Source organism: Anser cygnoides, chromosome 26 (genome assembly GCF_040182565.1).
Source record: "Anser cygnoides isolate HZ-2024a breed goose chromosome 26, Taihu_goose_T2T_genome, whole genome shotgun sequence".
NCBI classification, from domain to species: domain Eukaryota; kingdom Metazoa; phylum Chordata; class Aves; order Anseriformes; family Anatidae; genus Anser; species Anser cygnoides.
The window spans coordinates 1819111-1838015 of NC_089898.1; the positions used below are offsets into that span (position 1 = coordinate 1819111).

General features: G+C 61.7%; 1 protein-coding gene across 1 annotated transcript; it reads right to left on the reverse strand.

The window, feature by feature from the left end:
- Positions 1-1912: 1912 nt before the first annotated feature.
- On the reverse strand, positions 1913-18085 carry LZTS1 (leucine zipper tumor suppressor 1). Its single transcript, XM_066983404.1, has 4 exons — positions 17934-18085; positions 6462-6952; positions 5427-6248; positions 1913-4393 (listed from the first exon to the last, which is right to left on the reverse strand). Exons 2-4 carry the CDS (start codon positions 6810-6812, stop codon positions 3725-3727), a joined length of 1842 nt encoding a protein of 613 aa, XP_066839505.1. The 5' UTR covers positions 6813-6952; positions 17934-18085; the 3' UTR covers positions 1913-3724.
- Positions 18086-18905: the final 820 nt, after the last annotated feature.

The following is an 18905-nucleotide window of genomic DNA, read 5'->3' on the forward strand; positions in this document are numbered from 1 at the left end:
TGGGTCCCTCGGAGAAGAAGCACGCGACAGCTCGAGCAGCACACGACAGCTGTCGTCTGGTTCAGGAAGGGAGGAGAGCAAACATTGGACGCGTTTTCCCCCACCCCGGCCCTCGGGTTTTCAGCCCGCCTGGCAGATGCAAGGCAGGGGCTGGTGGGGAGAGCTGCTGCAGGTTATTTGCACATCAAAAGCAGCTTTGCCTCCGACCCTCCATCGCCCTGCGTGCGCAAGGTGGCTCGCTTTAATTGCTCTTTCAAAGGCAGCTCTGGTCCTGGCCCTGCTGAGATTTTGGGACCGACTCATCCCCCCCCCCCCCCATGGCCAGAAACTGGTGCAGTGGCACCGGGGTGTTAAGAGAAGATGCAAATCAGCTTTCCTCTGTCTCCAAGCTTATTTGCATCCGCTGATTAGTTCAACAGCTAATTCAAACTCCTTCTGTTGATGGTTAGGCTGGGGCAGCTGGAGCAGCGCTAACGTAGCGCAGGGAACCCGAGCGCCCGTGGGGCGATGCAGGAGCTGTTGGTGCTTCTCTCCCTGTGCCCCCATCTCCCGAGCCAGCTGCACCCCGTGCTTGGTGCTCGACACCCCGATGCTGCCCCACTCACGTCCAGCAGGAAGGGTTGGGAAATGGCTCTACCCATATCACCGGGGCTTTGTGCTCCTTCCTGCACTCCTCCTGGGCGTGCAGCGACAGCGGTGTCCTGGCCACGGCTCTTTCTGCTATTTGGCTCTCCCTGCAGTCCCACAGCACCCTGACACAACCCCACGGGGTCCTGGCGGGTGCTGCTGCCCTGCTCCTGCTGCCACCTGAGGCAGGGGATGCTCCCAGCCCTCCTGCGGGGTTGGCACAGCTTTTTTCTCACCAGCAGCTTCCTTAGGGCCGCCCTGGACATTCGAGATCTCCGCTCCCTCCGTCTCTCTCCCATTCCCCTCTCCCTGCCCTGGCTGCTGGGCTGTCACCACAGCGGGGACACAGCACTACATCGGGACAAAGGTGGCCCCGTTAAGTCCCCGCTGCGCTGCCCCGTTGTTGTGTCCTCCGTGGGCTGGGGACGTTCCCTGGGATAACTTGGGACGAGATGGGACAGCAGCCGGCCCGGGGGCTCCTCCCTGCTGCTGCCCTAAACCCAAACACGGGATAAGCCCGGCTGAGCCGGCAGCACCCGGAGGTGTTTTGCAACAGAAGGTGCCGCTCAGGGAAGAGCAGGCTCGCACGCACGGCTTTCTATCTCCTTTCTCCTCGGCAGTTTTCAAAGGCTCTAAAAATAAACCTGCCTCGCGCCCCAGGCAGCGCCGGCGATGCCAAGGTTTCCCTGGAAAGCGGGGCTGGGGCTGGTACCGACCGAGGTTTTGGGGCACGGAGCAGCCCGTGCATGGCTCGGGCCCCATGGGAGCAGCCTGGCGGGTTGGGACGAGTGGTGCTGTCTGCAGTTGGAGTGCTCCCCTTTTTTTTGTGCTCCCAGTTTTGGGGGAAAACAGTGTTAAATAGTCAAAACATGTGCCGGCTTTTGCCAAGCTGTTTTCCCTGTATCTCTCTGTAATTGTTTTCTATGGCTCCATCGCTGGGGAGGGACAAAAATCGACCCGTCTGCAAGGACGGCGGCACGCGGGGGGATTATCTCCTCCTTTCCAGCACCCCCGCGCTCGCTCGCTGCTTTGCCATGCATGGGTTATCCCAGCTGCAAAGCAGAGATAACGCCGCTTGCCCATGCAGGAAAGCACTGGCAGGGCTGGAAAGGAGCAGGGCCAGGTGGAAGGATGTCCCCAGAGGGGACCGCGGTGCCTGCCATGATAGATGGTGCATTGATTGGGGGGTGATGTGCCCTGGAGAGGGGCATGGAGAAATTCGGGTGCTCACCGGTGGCAGAAGCGCTCTGACCGCCGCCGAAGCAGGCACTCGGAGAGCACGAGGTAAGTTTTAAAAAATTTATTTATAAATAAAACCATAAAATTACCAGTAGTTTACATCAGTCACCAGAAATAACATCCAAAAAAAAAAAAAAAAAAAAAGGAAAAACAAAAAAACCTGCAGAAAAATAATTATATGTACAGGCTGCGGCCGTGGGGGCAGGGCAGCCGCTACTCACACCGGGGAGCGACACATCTGCGATGCATACGGTCACACACAGCGTTGTGCAAAGGCAGCACGGCGACGCCTCCGGGCGATCACATCGTACAGCGCTGGCTGCTGAGGACGCGGGGATGGGGTGACGGGGACGGGGACGGGCAGGAACGGGGCTGGGCGGCCGGGCAGGGCTCTCCGCTCCCGCCTGCGCGTTTGGCACGGAAAAAGCTCGTGGGAGAGGGGCTCTGGCTCGGATGTGGGGTGTGCGGGGGGGACAGACCCGCTCGGGGCAAGGATATGGCTTGGGTGATGCAGAAAATCCCAGCTGGAGAGGGGCTGGGTGCGGAGCCGGTGCGTTAGGCACTGGGAGCCATCCCTCGTCCCCCGCTCTTTTGCCTCTCCAAAACTGGGCACAGGGTGGCCGTCCCGATGCGGTGGCCATCCATCCCAACACGGTGGCCATCCCTGCCCTGCATCTCGAGGGCCAGATTTGGAGCCTGGGGTTTGCTCTTCTCCAGCAAGCCGTGGCTTGGGCTCAGCAGGGACGTGCCGGGGTGCTGGGGTGGTACAGAAGGCACAGACTGGTTTCTGTGTGTTGTGTGTGCCGGCTGGCTGGAGCAGGGCGAGGGGCTCTGAGCTGTGTTGTGGGCACGCCAGGGGGTCCCTGCGCTCCACAGCGGGGACTGGGGGGGCTTCGGGTGAGGATATGGGGACAAGGGATGTGCGGGTGCACGGTGGTCGTGGGTGGGAGGTGATGCCGATGTGGGTGTTGGGTGTAAGGGGCTTGGTGCTGGGTGCTGGAGTGACTGCTGTGACGGGAGAATAGGGGGAAAAAATCTGCATTTTTGGTTGCTGCAACTCTAAAAAGATACAGAGAAGGCGGGAAGCATTTAACTCTGGATTTTCTTTAAAAATAGAAATCCCTGCTGATTTCTGGCTACTTCCACCTTCTGCTCCCTGAAGCTGGAAGGCGTTTTGCTTCCCGAGAGGCACCTCTGGAGACCGGGCACCTCTTGGCAGGTGCCTTGGGTGAGCTGACGGCCGTGAGTCCCTCTGGGAGCCGGTGCTTCCCCCTGTGCATGGGGCACACCGAGGGTTGCTCCCGTCCATGGGTGCAAATCAGTGTGTGCGTGTGTGCAGGGTCCTTCCCGAGGCACTGCAGGAGCTGGAGGACAGGAGGAGGCGGTCAGGGCTTCCAGCCTGAGCTGGGGCACTTGGGCTGGCTCCGTGGCTCCTGGTGTGCCCAACATCAGCTGATAAAAGATAAATAACCCGAGAGCAGCTCCGTGCTTTCCCCAGGCTGTGGCGGCGATGTGCTGGGGGCTCTTTCCTCTTGAAGCTGGTGATGTCCCCGTCCCCAGAGCCGTGCCACCATGCAGGTCCTGGGCATTTTGCATCATTCCGTTACCCGAGCGTTTGCTGCCCTGCCTGCCCCCGTCACCAGCTTCTCGGTCCTACCGGGGGGCAGGGGGGAGGCGAGGGGGGCTGCTGGCACGTCACCATTGGCACGAGTGGCTTCTTCACCTCTGCAACACGACAGGCAGCGGCGGGCACGCCGCGGGGCGACGCGGGGAGGGAGGGGAGCTGGCCAGGCCGCCAGCTCCGCTAATAAATACATGGCTCATCTCAACTGTACAAGGAGGAGAAGGCAGACCCGGGTCAGATCTCGGTGGCGATGATGTCCTCGTAGGGGACGTCGGCGCCGGGTATGTCCAGCTCGATGGGCTCCTTGCCGTCTTCCCCGGCGGCGAGCTGCTGGAGCATCTTCTCCAGGTTCTGGTTCCTCTTGTACATGTGCAGGTAGCTCTGCTGCAGCTGCTTCTGGTAGTGAATCACCTTCTCCTTCTCCTCCTTCCACGTCTGCCGCTCGTGCTGGAAGCCGGAGGTCATCTGCTCGTTGTTGTCCCGCTCGGCCTTCAGCTCGGCCCTCAGCCTCTCCACCTCTCCCTGCAGGGCCTGCGCATCGTCCGCCATGGCCTGGCAGGGCCTGGCCCCGTCCCGGGCCTCGCTCAGCTGCTCCTTGAGGACGGCCAGCTCCGTCCGCAGGTCCACGATCTCCTGCTCCAGCAGGTTCACCTTCTCCCTCAGCAGCTCGGACTCGTTCTTCTTGCGCTGGAGCTCGTTCTCGCACACCTCCAGCTCCATGGCTTTGGTGCGCAGGGAGCCCTCCAGGTCCTGGGTCTTCATCTCCAGCCCGTCCATCTTGGCCCTCACCTCCTTCAGCTGGGCCTTCAGGCTGAGGATCTCGGAGGTCTTGGTGTTGAGCTCGGTCTGGGACTCCTTCAGCTGCTGCTTCAGCAGGGAGATCTCCCCCGACTTCTGGCACACCTGCGGGCAGGGAGGCAGCACCCGGGTTAGGGTGCTCGGGGAGCACCCACGGTGGGGCTGAACCCCACGGGATGGGGCACCCATGGGAGCAGGGCAGGGAAATCCCACTGAGCTCCCCCCTCTGCCCCATCAGGGCTGGGACCGATGATCCCAGGGATGGCTTTTGGGTATCAGCATCAGCTACTCTTGGTGGGACCCTGCGGGTGGGACGGCGGCGGGGCTTATGGGGAGGGGATGGTGATCATATCCTATAACTTGTGGTGTCTTTGCAAGCTGTACGGTAAACCCTTGCCTGAAAGGGAGCCAAGGAGAACACCAAGCTCCTGGAAGCACAGCGGGCACGAGCTGCGCTCCTCCCTGCGCAGTCACAGGGAGCATAGCTTGGTGTATTTAATTCAGTGGGTGATCTGACTTTTCAGCTGTTTAACGGTCTTTGCCCAGCGACACCCGATCAGTAAGAAAATTAAGCTTCGGCGTGGGGTGAGAGGTTTTACTGCTTTTCAATAAAGGACCACAGCAAGGCCGAGACTCCATGGGAAGGCAGCCCCTTACTGCTCCCTTGGGGCAGGCAGCCTGGAAGTCCCTGCGCTGGAGGTTGGAATCACTGGGTTATTTTAATGACTGAGTTTATTATTTAATTATTTTAATATTATTTTAAAATATGATTTTTTAAATTATTTAAATAATTTAAATTTTAAATTATTTTAAATATTATTTTAATATTATTTAATTATTATTTAATGTGGAAGTTTTTTCCTCATACGATGTGAAGTGCTGAGGGGTTAAAGGGTCAGTGAGCCACAGCTTAGAGCCGCCAGGTGACAGACTGGGGCTCCCCTTGGCTTAAACATCTACCTCCTGGGTATGGAGGGTGCATGGGCTGGGTGCATGCCCCCCCTGCACTGCTCAGCCCCCCCGTGCTGCTAAAGGTGTGGGTATAAAATGGGGAAGAGCCGCTGGTTTGCTGCCGGTGCTGGCGCCATCTCCTCCCCCGTGCAGCCTTTGCTTTCGGCCCTGTCCCAGTGCCACCTACCTCCCATTGAGTCTCCTCCAGCGCCGGGGCGAAGCTGGTCTTCTCCTTCTCGTAGGACCTCAGCTTGGTCTCCAGCAGGTTTTGCTCTTTCATCAGGTTCTCCAGCTCCTCCCGGAGCTGCTTCTTCTCCTGCTGCAGCTGGAACACCTGGAGGTGGAGGACCTGCTGCGTCCGCTGGGTTTTCTGCGAGGTTTGCTTGAGCTTGCTGTTGCATTTCTGCTTGAGGCCCTCCAGCTCCTCCTTGCAGCGCCGCTGCTTCTCCTCGTAGGCCTGGCAGGAGCTGATTTCCTTCTCCTCGAAGCTCAGCTGCAGCTCCTGCAGCTCTCCCTCCCTCTCCAGCAGCTTCTGCTCCAGCTCCTGGATGGTGGACTCGTCCGTGGAGATGGGCGACCGGATGCAAGTGGTCTTCTCGGCGGCGTGGTGGTGGGGGGCTTTGCCAGGGTTGATGATCTTGTTGCCCCCGTCGGAGAAGGACATGGCCTTGAGGCTCATCATGTTGCTGTCCTGGATGACGGCGCACTGCATGATGTTGTGCGCCGAGCCCCCGAAGCGGCTGATGGGCCCCAGGGGGGCGACGAGGGGGTCGAGCTGGTAGCTGCTGCTGGTGCTGTGCGTCGGGAGGCTGGACATGGAGTTCCTGCCCGAGTCGGACAGCCCCCCCGAGCACGGCACCGGCTTCAGCTCCTGCTCCTTGCCTTTGTCCGGGGGGTGCAGCTGCTGGGGAAGGTGCCCCCCGTTCTCCGGGGAGGAGTGGAGGATGGCGCCGGAGCGGGGCAGCACCGGCTTGAAGGCGGTGGGTCGCGCAGCGGGCTTCTCCGCGCCCTGTGGGAAGAGCAGAGCCCGTCGGCACAAACCCACACCACGTAAGCATCTTTCCCTCATCCCTTCTGCCTCCCCCCAAAGCACAGAACCCCCCCAGCTGCAGCCTTGTGATAAAACCCATCAGCAACCAGCCCCACACACTTCCCCACCCCATAATTGCAGCCCCGATGGGGCAGGGACCCACACATCTGGGGCACCCTGTCCCCTACTGACCACGTCCAGCTGACCGGGGAAGGGCATCAGCTTCTGCGGCGTGGGCGTCCCGAAGTCCAAGCCGCTGGTGCCGGCTTGGCCGCCCAGCTCCCCGCCGGCGAGCGAGGTGTAGTCCGGGCGGTGGGAGCCGTGCGCCTTCTGGCTGACCTTGATGTAAAAGAAGTCCTCATTCTTGCTGCTTTTGGAGCCGGATTTGTGGCTGGAGTCCTGCGAGAAGCCGAAGCGGAGCAGCCCGTCCGAGTACCTGTTGAGCTTCTTCAGGTGGGACGACTTGCGGAGCTTGTACTGGGAGGCTCGGCAGTGCTTGCTGTGGAAGCTGTGGCCGGAGATGAGGCTACTGACGCTGCCCATGCTGCTCCCGGGCGGGGGGCACGCGGCGGGGGGAGCGGGGCCCGGCGGGGCGGCGCGCTGGGGGGGCGTCCGGGCGGCGGGCAGAGCCGGCCGCTGCTGCAATCATAGCAAAGATCTCGCTGCGCCCCGGAGCTGAGGTCCTGCGGGGGTAAAGAGAGGGGTGAGCAAGGCTGGGGCGGGGGGAGGACGGGTGGGATTGTGCACCCCCAGGCCAATCCTGCACCCATGGGCCGAGCTGGATCGGTGCCGACGCGAGTGCACGTGTGTTTGGGTGCAAGCTGGCACGGGCAGCTGGAAGGGCTCGTGCAAAGGGCGTGCGTGCGCCTTGGGTGTGTGCAAAGGGAGAGGGATGCTCACAGTGGGGCTAAGGGAGGAGCAAGGCTTTCCCCAGCACACGGGGACAGCTCCAGAAGCCTCTCTGCCTCCCCGAGGCCGGCTGGCACCCACCATGGCACGGCTGGGTGCCTCCTGCCCCATGCCTGGGTGCTGGAAGGGGGCTGCCAGGTGCAGGGGCACACCAGGAGCCTCATGGGGCTGCACGGCAAGCTCTGAAAATGAGGATTTAGAGAGATCTTCGGTGCCTGGTAGGCCCCGATTTCAACACTCGCTTGTGCCCTGCAGGATGGATCTGCTCTCCCGACAGCCACGCTCAGTGCCACTCCTGCAGCAGCCTCTGGCTCCCGGATTTCTCTCCAATTTCCAGTGCTCCTCTTAACCTGCCTGAAAAGGGATGCTGTGAGGCTTAATTACGCTTAATGCCGGTGCAGCACTTAAGACGACGAGAGGCGTTGTGTGTGTGCGCTGAGCGCTGCGATTACGGTTCGGAGGTATGCCGGGCTCTGCATTAATTCTCTTTGTTAGTGGGGGGAGAGAAAAAAATCCCAGCTCCTGGTGGCCTGTGCAGTGCTCGGCTCCCCGTGTCAGGAAGATAATGGAGATGCACCTTCCAGCTGGGTAATTAAAGGGTGAGGTGGGGAGAAGGGGGATGAGCTGCTGGTAGGCAGAAATTGGAGCACAATCAAAGTGAGCTAAATCCAGGTTGCATAGGAAGCCGGGAGAGAAAAGGGGAATTGTTTGGTGGCTGAGTCACTTGGGGAGCGCGAACAATCGGAAACCTCCCCGCTGCCTGCAGACTGCTCAATGCTGCTGGGCTCTGCACCGGGGTGCTCAGCACCCACAGGATGGGGTCAATGGCATGGGTTGGGTGCTGCCTGCTTGTCCCATGCAGCCACATCCTGACAGCCCTAGGGAGCTGCTCCCGCGTTTCCCCCAGTTTCCTCCTGTCCTGACTTTCCATCGGGATCCTGTGCTGGCTCCTCTGCACCCTGAGCAGGACAACCGCAACCTGTGCTCTTCCCTCAGCTTTATTTGTTTTCTTTTCCTCCGTGCCCTGAGGACCCAGATTGATTAAGTGTCAACCAAAAGTCCCAGAAAGACAGAATATCCGCTTTAATCCCTAAATCCATTTTCGAGAGATTAAGAGAAGTAAGCAAGGAGCGGGGTCTGAGCTGCTGCCTGGCTGCTGCTATGTTAAAAGTGATCGATGACTTCGGATTCATTCATTTTTACAGGGTAAGAGGCATAATGCGCGCGGAGGGGGAGGAAGCGCTGCAGGGAACAGGATAATTGGCACAGAAGGCTGCTCCGCCGGCGTGTTCCCGACACCGCGCCTGTGTGTATCTGCCTGCCGAAGAAAAAAGGCAGTGTCACAGCACAAAAGCTGCCAGCTCTCGCTGTGGCATCTCGGAGACAGCGTTCAACATGTGTGAGCCAGCGAGGGGAAGGCAGCGGTCTATTCACGCACACCGATGGCAGAGGTGTCGGGGAGCTTTGGCGCCCTACGGCGCAGGTCCGCAGCTCCGGAGCACCTCGTGGGTGTCCCTCGGGCTGCTGCCGCCTTGATTTTTTTATTATTATTATTTTTTTTTTTTTTTGAGTGCCTGCAGAAGATGGGAGAAACGCTGGGGAGGGAGAGCTGGGACTTTCCAGTCTCTTGGCAGGAGGCGTTTCAATCAATCCCAGCCCTCCTACGCATGCCTGGGAGGGCCGGGCACGTCTTTTTCTTCTCCTTCCCTCTTTCGATTTAAAAACGAGCACTTTGAAAGCCGTGGAGGAGTTGGCATTCAACCGTACAGCGTTAGCTGAAAGCAAAAGGTGCTGGAGGCAGCGGGGCTGGGAGCACAGCAGTGCGCCGGGCGAGCAGAGGGCACGGGCTGGTGCTCCCAGAGGGGGCTGGATTTGTCCCCTGCCTTGCTCAGCCTCCCTGTGTGCTTGTGGCTTCCCCTGCGTCACATCTAGTGACCGTGTGACGCTACAGGGAGCCAGACTGGTTTGCTGAGCCGACCGAAAACTACTCATTATATACGTACAAGCATGTATATATATGCATGTGTGTGTATGCATATGCATAGAGAGAGAGACATCAAGGGGGGGGTGCGTGCTTGGCAGCAGCCCCACGGTTCAGCTAGGTTAAGCATACTGCAAAGTGTAAAATGGGGGTGGACAAACAAAAATAGGAGTGATGCAAGCGCCCCAGCAGCAGTGGGTGCCCCGCGTTGTGTGCCCCTGGGTGCAAGCGTGCAGCTGTGGGCAGGGGGCCGGAGGCAGCACAGCACCACGCAGCCCCCCCGGGCACAGGCTGCTGACAAAAGCAGGTCCAGGCTGTCTGGGCAGGGGGAATCAGGGCTGGCCCCACTCTTGCTTTTTCAGCAAGAGGAGAAAAAAAACGAGCGGCGTCCCACATTCCTTCCCAAATCCAATCATGCCTGCCCTGCAATCATGCGCAGGAGAACAACTCTCCCGTTGCTGCCCTTGTTGCAGGAATTTAATCTTATCTCCTCGCAGCACAGCTTCTTTGAAGCCTTTCCCTTTTCCTCGCGAAGTTTTCACAGGCAGTTCCTCTCTCTCTGCTCTCCCCAGCCAGGTCACCTTAGTGGGAGCCTTCGTTTCTTTCCAGGCTTTGCAGCCTAACTCCCTCCCTGCTGATCCTGTTCTTCTCCCCCTGGTATGGGAGAGCTTCCTTCTCCCCTGCACCCTCTCGCCTACTCCTTTTCCCTCTTGCATTATTATTCATCGTTTCTGTGCAGATGCACCCACACATTTGGGTGTTTGTTGGGAGATGCACAGATAACACAGAAGCAGCAGCAGCTGCCAAGAGCTGGATCCAGGAGCCGTCTCCTTCCTCTTTCCCTCGATCGCCGCCAGGTGATGTGCCCTTGTTTTGCTCAACGATTTGGGTCTTTGAGACGCTAAGAATGTGGCCCCAGGGGAAAAATGTGGGCATTTCCATGGTGAAAAGCCATGCACGTGCTACCTGGAGCATCTGACTAAATGATTTTATGAAGAGGCGGCTTAATCCAAAACTTGGAGAGCAGCAGTCCCACTGAGCCGGGCTTGGGATCTGGAATCAAAACCGGGATTTGCTGGATTAAACAGGACCGCACGTCCTCGATGCTGGCGAACACCAGGCTGATGACAGAGGGGCCGCCCCGGGCTGTGCGAGCATCCCCTTGCCTCTGCTCCTCTGCTCGGGCTCTCCCGCTCAGCCCTCTCTCCCAGTGCCCTCCTCCAGCCTTGCTCAGTTCGGTCTCCAAAGAAATGGAAGCAATGAGGTTTGGAGAGCCCCATCGGCGGCACCGACCTTGCCCCCACCCCGTAATCTTCGCCCTAATGGCGCTAATGGGAATGAATTCGAACGCCGCCCAGGCAGCCGCCGTCCTCGCGGTGCTCAATTGTGGCTCGGTGCCGGTGCAGGGCCCCATTACAAGGCTTTCATTCACTCCGAGGCATTGTCCCCCGCTCACTCACTGACATTCATTGGGATCGTTTTGATCGGAGGCAGCGGGTGAATTGAATCGGGGCGCACAAAGCGCGCGCCATGTGTTCTGCCCTGATTTGCCATTAGCGGAGGGGGACACTCCAGATGAAGAATAACCGGCCTCAATTACATGTTACATCCACTCTAATAGCCCGGGAGTCCATCACACTTAATGTTATTTCAATGAACACTGAGAGAATTCACACCCCCTGGCTGGGGCTTGTTAGAGGAGCCAGCAGAGGGTTTGGCAGAGGTTTGGGTGGGCTCGGTGCCAGTGCGGCAGTCGGAGGCTGCGCCGTGCCTGCCAGTGTCCCCTGGCAGCTGGGCTCTTACCGGGATCCCGCTCGGGCCCTGGAGGTGAAGGTTCAATTGCTCAACGGGGAGAAAAGCAACAAAAGGGAATCTGCACCCGTTTTGAAACCCAGCAGCAGCACCAAGCGTTGCCTCCTCGCACCCGGCTCCTGCAGGAGAACGGCTCGGGTGTCACTTATTCCCCACCACTTACTCCTGCCAGCCTTGCTGGGAAAGGCAAAATATCATTGCTGAACGCTTCATCTGCTTTGAGAAGAGCTCAAGGGAGCTTCACGCACCCGTGTCCCATCTGGGCAAGGCATCTGGAGAGGGAGAGCCCGGTCCCGAGCTGGGGCGAGCCGACAAGCGGCCTTCGTGGGTGAGCAGGGCAAAGCGGCGCTGTGAGGTTGTAGGTGCCTGGCTTAAGCTACGTTTGGGGAAGCCAGTGCTAGGATAAGAGGAATTTCTCAAATCGACAATGAATCATATTGGCAGAGCGAGCTTTAGAGGATATTGACTCAACGCCCGCCGTGCAGAGCTTCCTTTCACGCTGCGCGGGGAAACCGCCGCGTTTCCCTGAGCGGGAGCCCCGGCCAGGCAGGGAGGCTCCTGGCCCTGCCCGGGGACGATTGCACAACCTGCAGAAATTCGGGGCGAGTCAGCAAAGCCCCGCGACTTCAAGCATTCCTGCAGAGCCTCGTGCTTCCCTCGCAGCAAATGCGTACCGGACGGTTGGCCCGAGCACAAAGTAACAGCACAAGCAAACACGCGGGCTGCAAAAAGCGGTGCGTTATTCTCGCTGCTTCCTTAGCCCGAGAGGGACTGAGAAGTGAGACAAACCAGGCATGGGGACATCGGGATATCAGGGCACGGGGACAGCAGGACATCGGGGTATCGGGACATTGGGACGTCCCCATGCTGTTCCAGGGTCCTGATCCTCTGCTGGCCCTGCTCTTGCCACCCGGGGCTGGTCTGTCGCTCTTCTCTGAGCTCCTTGTGCCGCCTATTTCTGCCGGTGACCTCAGGTCTGCCCCAACGTCCCCATCCCTCAGCTCAGACCAGCGCCCGAATGTTTCTCACCCTGCTTTAGGTTAAACCCAGAGCCCTCCAGCTCAGGGCTGCGCTGCCTTTCTACACGAGCTTGTGGCAGGGAACCAGTTCCCAGCCTTTGCCTGCCTCCACGCGAAGGAAAACCACCTGTGGCCCCCGAGCTACCCGGAGCTCCTGGCGGCTCCATCCCGCTCCTGCCAGCAGCCTCGCGCAGATTTCGGCACCCGTCAGTGATTCAGCGGCGCCCACGCAAGTCAGATCAGTCATGCTCCCGGTACAAAGGGAACGCTTGTACGAGACGCGGTTAAATATTCCCGGGCTGGGGAGAAAGATCTTTTCAGCTTAACTTCAGAGCATCTGGCTTTTCCCATTAATGAGCAACTAATACTGCAATTAAAGCCCCGCTAATTGGAAACTCGGAAAAGCTCGGGGGGTTGTCTCCCGCAGGTTTGCTGCTCGCTGGGGGCACACCTGGGCACGGCCACCTCCTGCAGCCCAGGGATCAGCACCCTGCCCGCAGCAGGACCAGCTCCGCACCGAGGCTCCCGGCAGCACCCTTCTGCTAACGGGGCAACTTTTCGGGAAGGGTTTTTGCATCCCTGGGAGCTCGCAGTCCCGGGAGGACCGTGCGGGCGATCGCGTCCCTCGCCGCCCGTCCCCGTCAGGCTGGCAGGTGGGAAGCGGCCGCTCCGTGCCTCGGGGGGGGGCCTCGCCTCCCCGCCACGGTGCTGCTTATTTTGGGAACCGTCTGGGGCTGGCAGCTGGTGCCGGGGTGGGTGACAGCTGAGCCCGGCTTTCACTTGGGATCCGCGAGGCCCCTTCTCGCGCATCTATTTCCGACCCTGTAAAACACAATCTGCCAGGGTGTGAAGATTTGGGGGGGGGGGGGGGGGGGGGGGGGGGGGGCAGCCAAAAAGGATGGTTGTGAGGGGCTGGCGTGCCCGAGGCGGCTTCAGCGGCTCCGTGCATCGTGCAGGTGCCTCCGAGCGGGGCTGGGAGCTGCAGGCACCGTCCCCTAATGCCTGCGGGGTGCCCGAGCTCGTCGAGGGGCTGCAGCCCCCGGTGTCCTGCACGTCTCCCACGCGCTTTCGTCGGGGTCTAGTCGATGCAAAGGGTCCAGCCCAAAATAGCAAGAACTTCACGTAACTCGAGATGTGCCCTAGATACTTCTCCTCCCAGCTTTCTGCTTCCACGGGCTTTGCACGTCCCTTCCTCTGTCCCCTGATTATGGATAGGGCAGTAACGAGGGATGGGGAGCCTGTTCCCCCCAGGTGATGACAAGGTGGTGGTGCCACAGGTTTCTTCCACGAGCCAGTCCCTCCCTGGCTGCCAGAAAACACCCCGAGTGAGGCTCTCTCTGCCGCAGCCCCCCCGGAGCACACGGAGGAGAAGCATCCTCTCCGTGCACAGGGGAAAATTTAGAAGTGGAGCTGCGGGCTGCCATGGAGACGGGGCTCCGCTGGCAATCTTCTCGCCTCTTATTGCCTCCCCCCCTCTCCCAGGCGGCTGAGAAGCAGCCGGGAGCACGGCCCTCGTTGCTCCTGCCCTCGAGGTAGGACCTCGATCGAGATCTGCCACCGAGCTGAGATCCTCTCCGGGTCAGGTCCGTGCCTGGCTTCACCGCGCCCGAGCTCCAGAAGGGAGCCAGGTGACATTTCGGCGCTGTCCTTCCCTGTTTGAGGTACCAGTTGTGCCGTGATGTGCCTGAATGCCGGGTATTTTTGTACCCTGCGTGACGCTCAGCCAAGAGGGAGCTGAGAAAAGGCAACTTCTGCCTGTTGATGAAAAGCCCGGCTCGGTCCCTGCCGTGCAGAGCATCTGCTGTGCTGCCGCTGCCTTCTCATCCTCCCTCACCTCCTTCTCTTGCTCTCCGGAGTGTTACAAGTCCTCAGCCCTGCTCTGCTCAGCCAGGCTTCAGCGCAGCAGCCACAGAAGGGGGAAAAAAACCAAAAAGGCAAATTCAGCTCTCGCTTCCTATTTCCCTCCTCCTCTTTTTTTTTCAGCCTTGGCCCATTGTGAACACCACCCCTTTAATGCCTGGCTGCCAAACGGAGCGAGTCTCTCCAAGGAGAAATGTGCTTCAAAGTTGCAAGGAATACTCAATTAACCTTTAAACGAGATCGCCCATAACTGGCTTATGGAGATGTCGTTTAACTGTTTAAAAAAATAAACATGGGTGCTGGCATTTCAGGGCAGTTTGTCGGTGCGGTTCTGGCTTTTGCTGCTGTTACCCCTGGAGTCTCGCTAAAAGGCGATTAGAAACCAAAACGCTCCTTCCAGCTTCTGAGCTCCAACCTCTGACATCCTTTTCTTTGCTTGTGCAATATGGCCAGTGGCCACGTTCATCCCTTCTGCACGTAGGAAAAACTCGATAAACGCCTTAGAAAACAGCGGTGGGGGAGAGGAACTCCACTTGTCCAGGGCGAGAGGTTCAGCAGAGGAGGATAAATAATTACGGAGCCCCTTTTGCAAGGAGGGGAGCAGGCGCACGCATTGCACGCATTGCTACCCTCTGCTGGAAGGAGCCGGCCTGCTCGGAGGCCTGAGGAGGTGAACGAGATCCCCGTCCAGCCCAGGAGGAGAACTCGGCGTGTGAGGAAGAGGAAGAGGAAGGTCTGAAACATGGTGCTGCTGCTGCCCTGAGGCCCCCCCCCAGCTGCACAGCGGAGCAGGGATGGGGCTCGCTGACAGCTCTGGTGTAATCCCAGCCCTACCAGTGCCACGGGGTGCCCCCTGCCCTGGATTTTGCTCCCCAAAACCAGGCGGTGGCCACACGTGCGCACGTCCGGCACTCCCCAGCACCAGCCCGCCGAGCACCGTGCCCGAGGGGGGCTTCTCTTAACGTCAGCGCGCGCAAAAACCCACCGCCGGCAAACAAGCCGTGCAGGAAAGCCTCGGTGACCCACGTGCCAAATCTTTGTGCATTCCCGGCTATTTTTAACTAATCCCTAATGGCAACCATCCACGCAGCTCCTGCCCACTCCTGCCGCACCGCTGCTCGCCGCGCCCCGCGCCGTGCGCCCCGCTGCAGCTGCTGCCAGCCCACCACGCGCCCAGGGCAGCCCCATGAGCACGCAACGGGAGGTAAATCAGGCAAGGAGAGGCTTGGCCACCTCCAGGAAAAATATTTAGAAGCACACACGGTGCTCAGGAGGTTGGGAAGCGGCGGTAGCAGCAGCTTGGAGCAGCGCTACTATCATTTCACACTTGGCCACGCAGCTCCTCGCACCGCGGGGTGTCTGGGGGTGACCGAGCGTCCCGCGGAGCGTGCCTGGGGCTGGGCTCCCGCTGCCGCAGGCGGGGACGGGTTTCTGAATGGTCTCGAGGAAGGTGGGAACGTGATCCAGCTCTCGGCTGGGTTCTGCTCCCGGTGGCGCTGAGAGCTGCCCACCTCGCCGCGTGCCGCGGGTGCCTCACCCGAGCGGGCGCTGAGCATGACTGTACCTGCCCGCGGCAAAAGAAAGGCTTCCAAAGAGGGGAGAGCGACGATTTAGGGCTAACAATATCATCAGAGAGAGGCACGGGACGGGAGAGCAGCAGCGGCTGGCTGGGGCAGCATCCCTGCCTCTGCCCCGCACCTGCACGGGCTGGGCTCCCCCTTTTTGCTTCCTCGTGCGCCCGATGTGACCCCCACCGGGGTCTGTCCCCTGCACCCTCAGCACGGGACGCCTGCCCTGGAAGTCCCTGCACCTGCACGGCTTTGCTTGAAACCTCCTTTCCCTGCCCGAGTCTCGCATTCGTTTGCCTCCCACCGCTCCGCAGCGCTGCCTGCCAGGGAAGAGTGACTAAGGGGTGGGTGGCAAGGAACGACTCGGGACCAATTTAGCAGCCCGCGGTGCCAGGAGGAGGGGGTCACCGGGGAGCAGGAGGGGCACGGGCACAGCTGGGGGCACGGCAGGGGCTGCCAACCCCCCCCGGACACGGTTTTTCTCCCGAGTGCACTTTTGCAGCTGCCATTAATTTCCCCCGCTCTGACGATTTCGCGCTTACAAGCCGTTGTCCCACTGATTAGCGGCCCTGGTGATTAATTGCACGGGGGATACCACGAAATGGGTACTGGGGGGCTCCGCAGACCCTCGGAGGAGCCCAGCCCTCGATAGGTGCGAGCCGGGCAGGTCGGTGCTGCGGGGCCGGCGGGGGAGGCTGGGTCCAGGCGGGGAGCAGCCGGGCAGGCTCTCCGCTGGCAATTATTTCAAAGGGAGGTTAATCAGCGTCTGGAGCGATGTTATCGGGAGGGCTGATAGCGGAGACTCGCGAGGACTCTCTTTCCTGCTTGCGCTGCACTCGCTGCAGCCTTCGGAGAGGAAAACAAGCTCTCCGGGCTCTCCGGAGGAATGCGGCCAGGCGCGGGAGCTGCTCAGGGAGCTGGGCTGGGTGCTGCTCCCGTCGCTGTGAGCACCCCCAGGGGTGCACAGGCCTCGGCTCACTTGTGAGCACTGCAAAGAGGAACTCCTGGCACCAGGGTGCTCCGACAGCCTCAGGAGAGAAGGTGCCCGGGGCACGGCACAGCTGGAAGGGGCTGACACCAGCGCTGGGGGTGTTGGCAGAAGGGGACGACAGGAAATCAACTGCAAACACCCAGGGGAAAAGGGGCTCGTAGCAGTGATGCAGCTGGGACTGGGGTGTGTGGGCATGGCCGTGCTCGGTGGGGCCGGGTGGGAGCTGCCGGGGGCTCCTCCACCAGCCTGGGCCAAGCTGCGTGTGTTGGACCCTGCTGGGAAGCTGCACCCGTGGCCAAAAACTCCTGAGCCATGACAAGAAGCGAGGTGCTCCCTGCAGGGCTCCTTCGGAGACGGCCAGGTGCAAACTCCCCAGCCAGCTGAGCGAAGAGGGGAGCCCTGCCATGCCGTGCCGTGCCGTGCCGTGCTGGGACAGGAGACAGCCACTGCCGGCCTCTGCGGATCTGCCGGCAGCCGTGCGGAGCGGTGAGCAGTGACAGCCCGGCGCCGAATCCTGCCACAGCCACAGCCCCGCTGGAGCACCGCTTTCAGAGGCTGAGGTTAATCCCCGGCTTTCCAGGATCCGAGGGCCGTGCGTCCTGCGGGCAGCCCTGACCTCCCCCCGTGTGTTTCCGTGGGTGCACGGCCGGGCATGCATCCTGCACACCCGCACCGAGGAAGGCGCTGGCACGAGAACCAGCCCGGCCACGCATCTGTGCGCACGAGGAACGGCTGAAACACGGCCAGCGCAGCGGTACCCAGCTGCACGCTCACACGCAGCCGCGCCAGCACCCCGACACACTCGGGGCTTGCACCCAGAGGTGCCCCCAGCCCCCAGCCTCGCCAACACTCTCCCACCCACGCCGCCCACCCGCTCGCTGCCCGTCCTGCCCCACGCAGCCGGGCACCACCGGCGGATAATTCCTGACCCGGGCACGCAGTCCCTTTCCCGGGGACGGCTGGGTGCCAGCAGCACCCCGAAGGCACCCGCTCCTTCCCTTCCCTTCCCTTCCCTCCCCGGGGACTTCGGGCGCTGTGCGAGCAGCAGCAGCCCCAAGCCGGGCGCTGAAGGCGCGGAATTTCCCCGCCGCCTCCAGAAGAAGTTTCCCAGACTTGGCGGGGAGCGGAGGGGGCAGAGCCGAGCCCTTGGGGGCCCCGCTCCCCACGGGGCCGCGCAGCCGGGGCCGCGCTCGCTTTGGGATGCTCCGGGGGGCACCTCCGGGCCGGGGGGGCTCCCGTCCTCACCCCCGCCGGGCCGTGGGCAGCCCTCCCCGCACCGGGTACCCGAGCCCAGAGCGGTGCCACCGGAGGCTCCAGGCGGTGCCCAGCGCCGTGCTGAGCGCCCCGGGACCGGCTGCGCCCCGGGTACCCCCTCCCGGTGCCCGGTACCCCCCCGAGGCGAGGCGCTGCGCTCCCTTCCGCGCCCCCGGCCGCCACGGAGCAGCCCGAGAGGCCACCCCCGGAGCTGTCCCCTTCGTCCCCTGTCCCCCCTTTCCCCCGTCCTAAGCCGCGGGGTTCGCCCACCTCGGGTGCCCGCTGGGTGCCGGGCGCGGCGCTGCGCTCCGCGGGGCTCCCGGTGCGCTCCCGGCCGCAGCATCCCCGGCGCGGCGGCGGCGGCGGCGGCGGCAGAGGAGGAGCCTGGAGCCGGGAGCCCCGCTCATCGGCCCGCCCCGGAGCAGCCCCCGGCCTTTGTGTCCCGGCCGTGCCCCCCCCCCAGCCCCGCCCGCAGCTCCCCCTTCCCTCCCCGGCTGCCGCAAGCAGCGCCCCGCGGCGCGGTGCCGGCCCGGGGACGGGGGGGGGGTCTCGGAGGCAGCCCCCCAGCACTACCGGCTGCGGTTTGGGGAAGGGGATTTTCTGTGCTCCACACCGGGGGCGAGCCCCCGGGTCCGGCTCTGGCCATAGATGGGGCTGAGGGAGAGCGAGGCGTGCTGCGAGGGGACGCTTGGCACCATGGAAGTGGAGCCTCCAGTACCCCGAACTGGGGCAGCCGCTGGGCTGAGCCACAGCTCGTCCACACAGCGGAAATAATGCCGCGTTCCCCGAGCCTCCGACCGCGGGGAGCTGATCTGCAGGGCCGTGGCCAGAGATATCCGAAGGGCAGGTGGGGAAACTGAGGCACGGTGCCTGCGGAGCTGGGCCGGCTGCGGAGCCAGCCGAGCTGCCGGCAGCAGCAGGGCAGCCTCGCCGCGCTCAGGCTGATGCTCGGTGAAGTGGCTTTGGCTCTGCAAACAACCCCCCCCCCCCCCCCCCCCCCCCAAGTGCACGGTTTTATCAGCTGGAAAGGCAAATAAACGCAGGGCGCAGGGGAGCTGAGCTTCCGCAGCCTGTGCACGGGCCCGGCAGGACTTTGCGCACAGCCGGACCTCCAGGTAGCAAAAACGCCCCAAATGCAGCGGGCTGAGGTCTGCGCAGGCTGCGGACTGCCTGTGGGACTGCAGCGTGAGGGGGCAGACGCGGTGGGGTGTGCTTCTGCCAGCCCCAGGAGGAAGCCGAGCG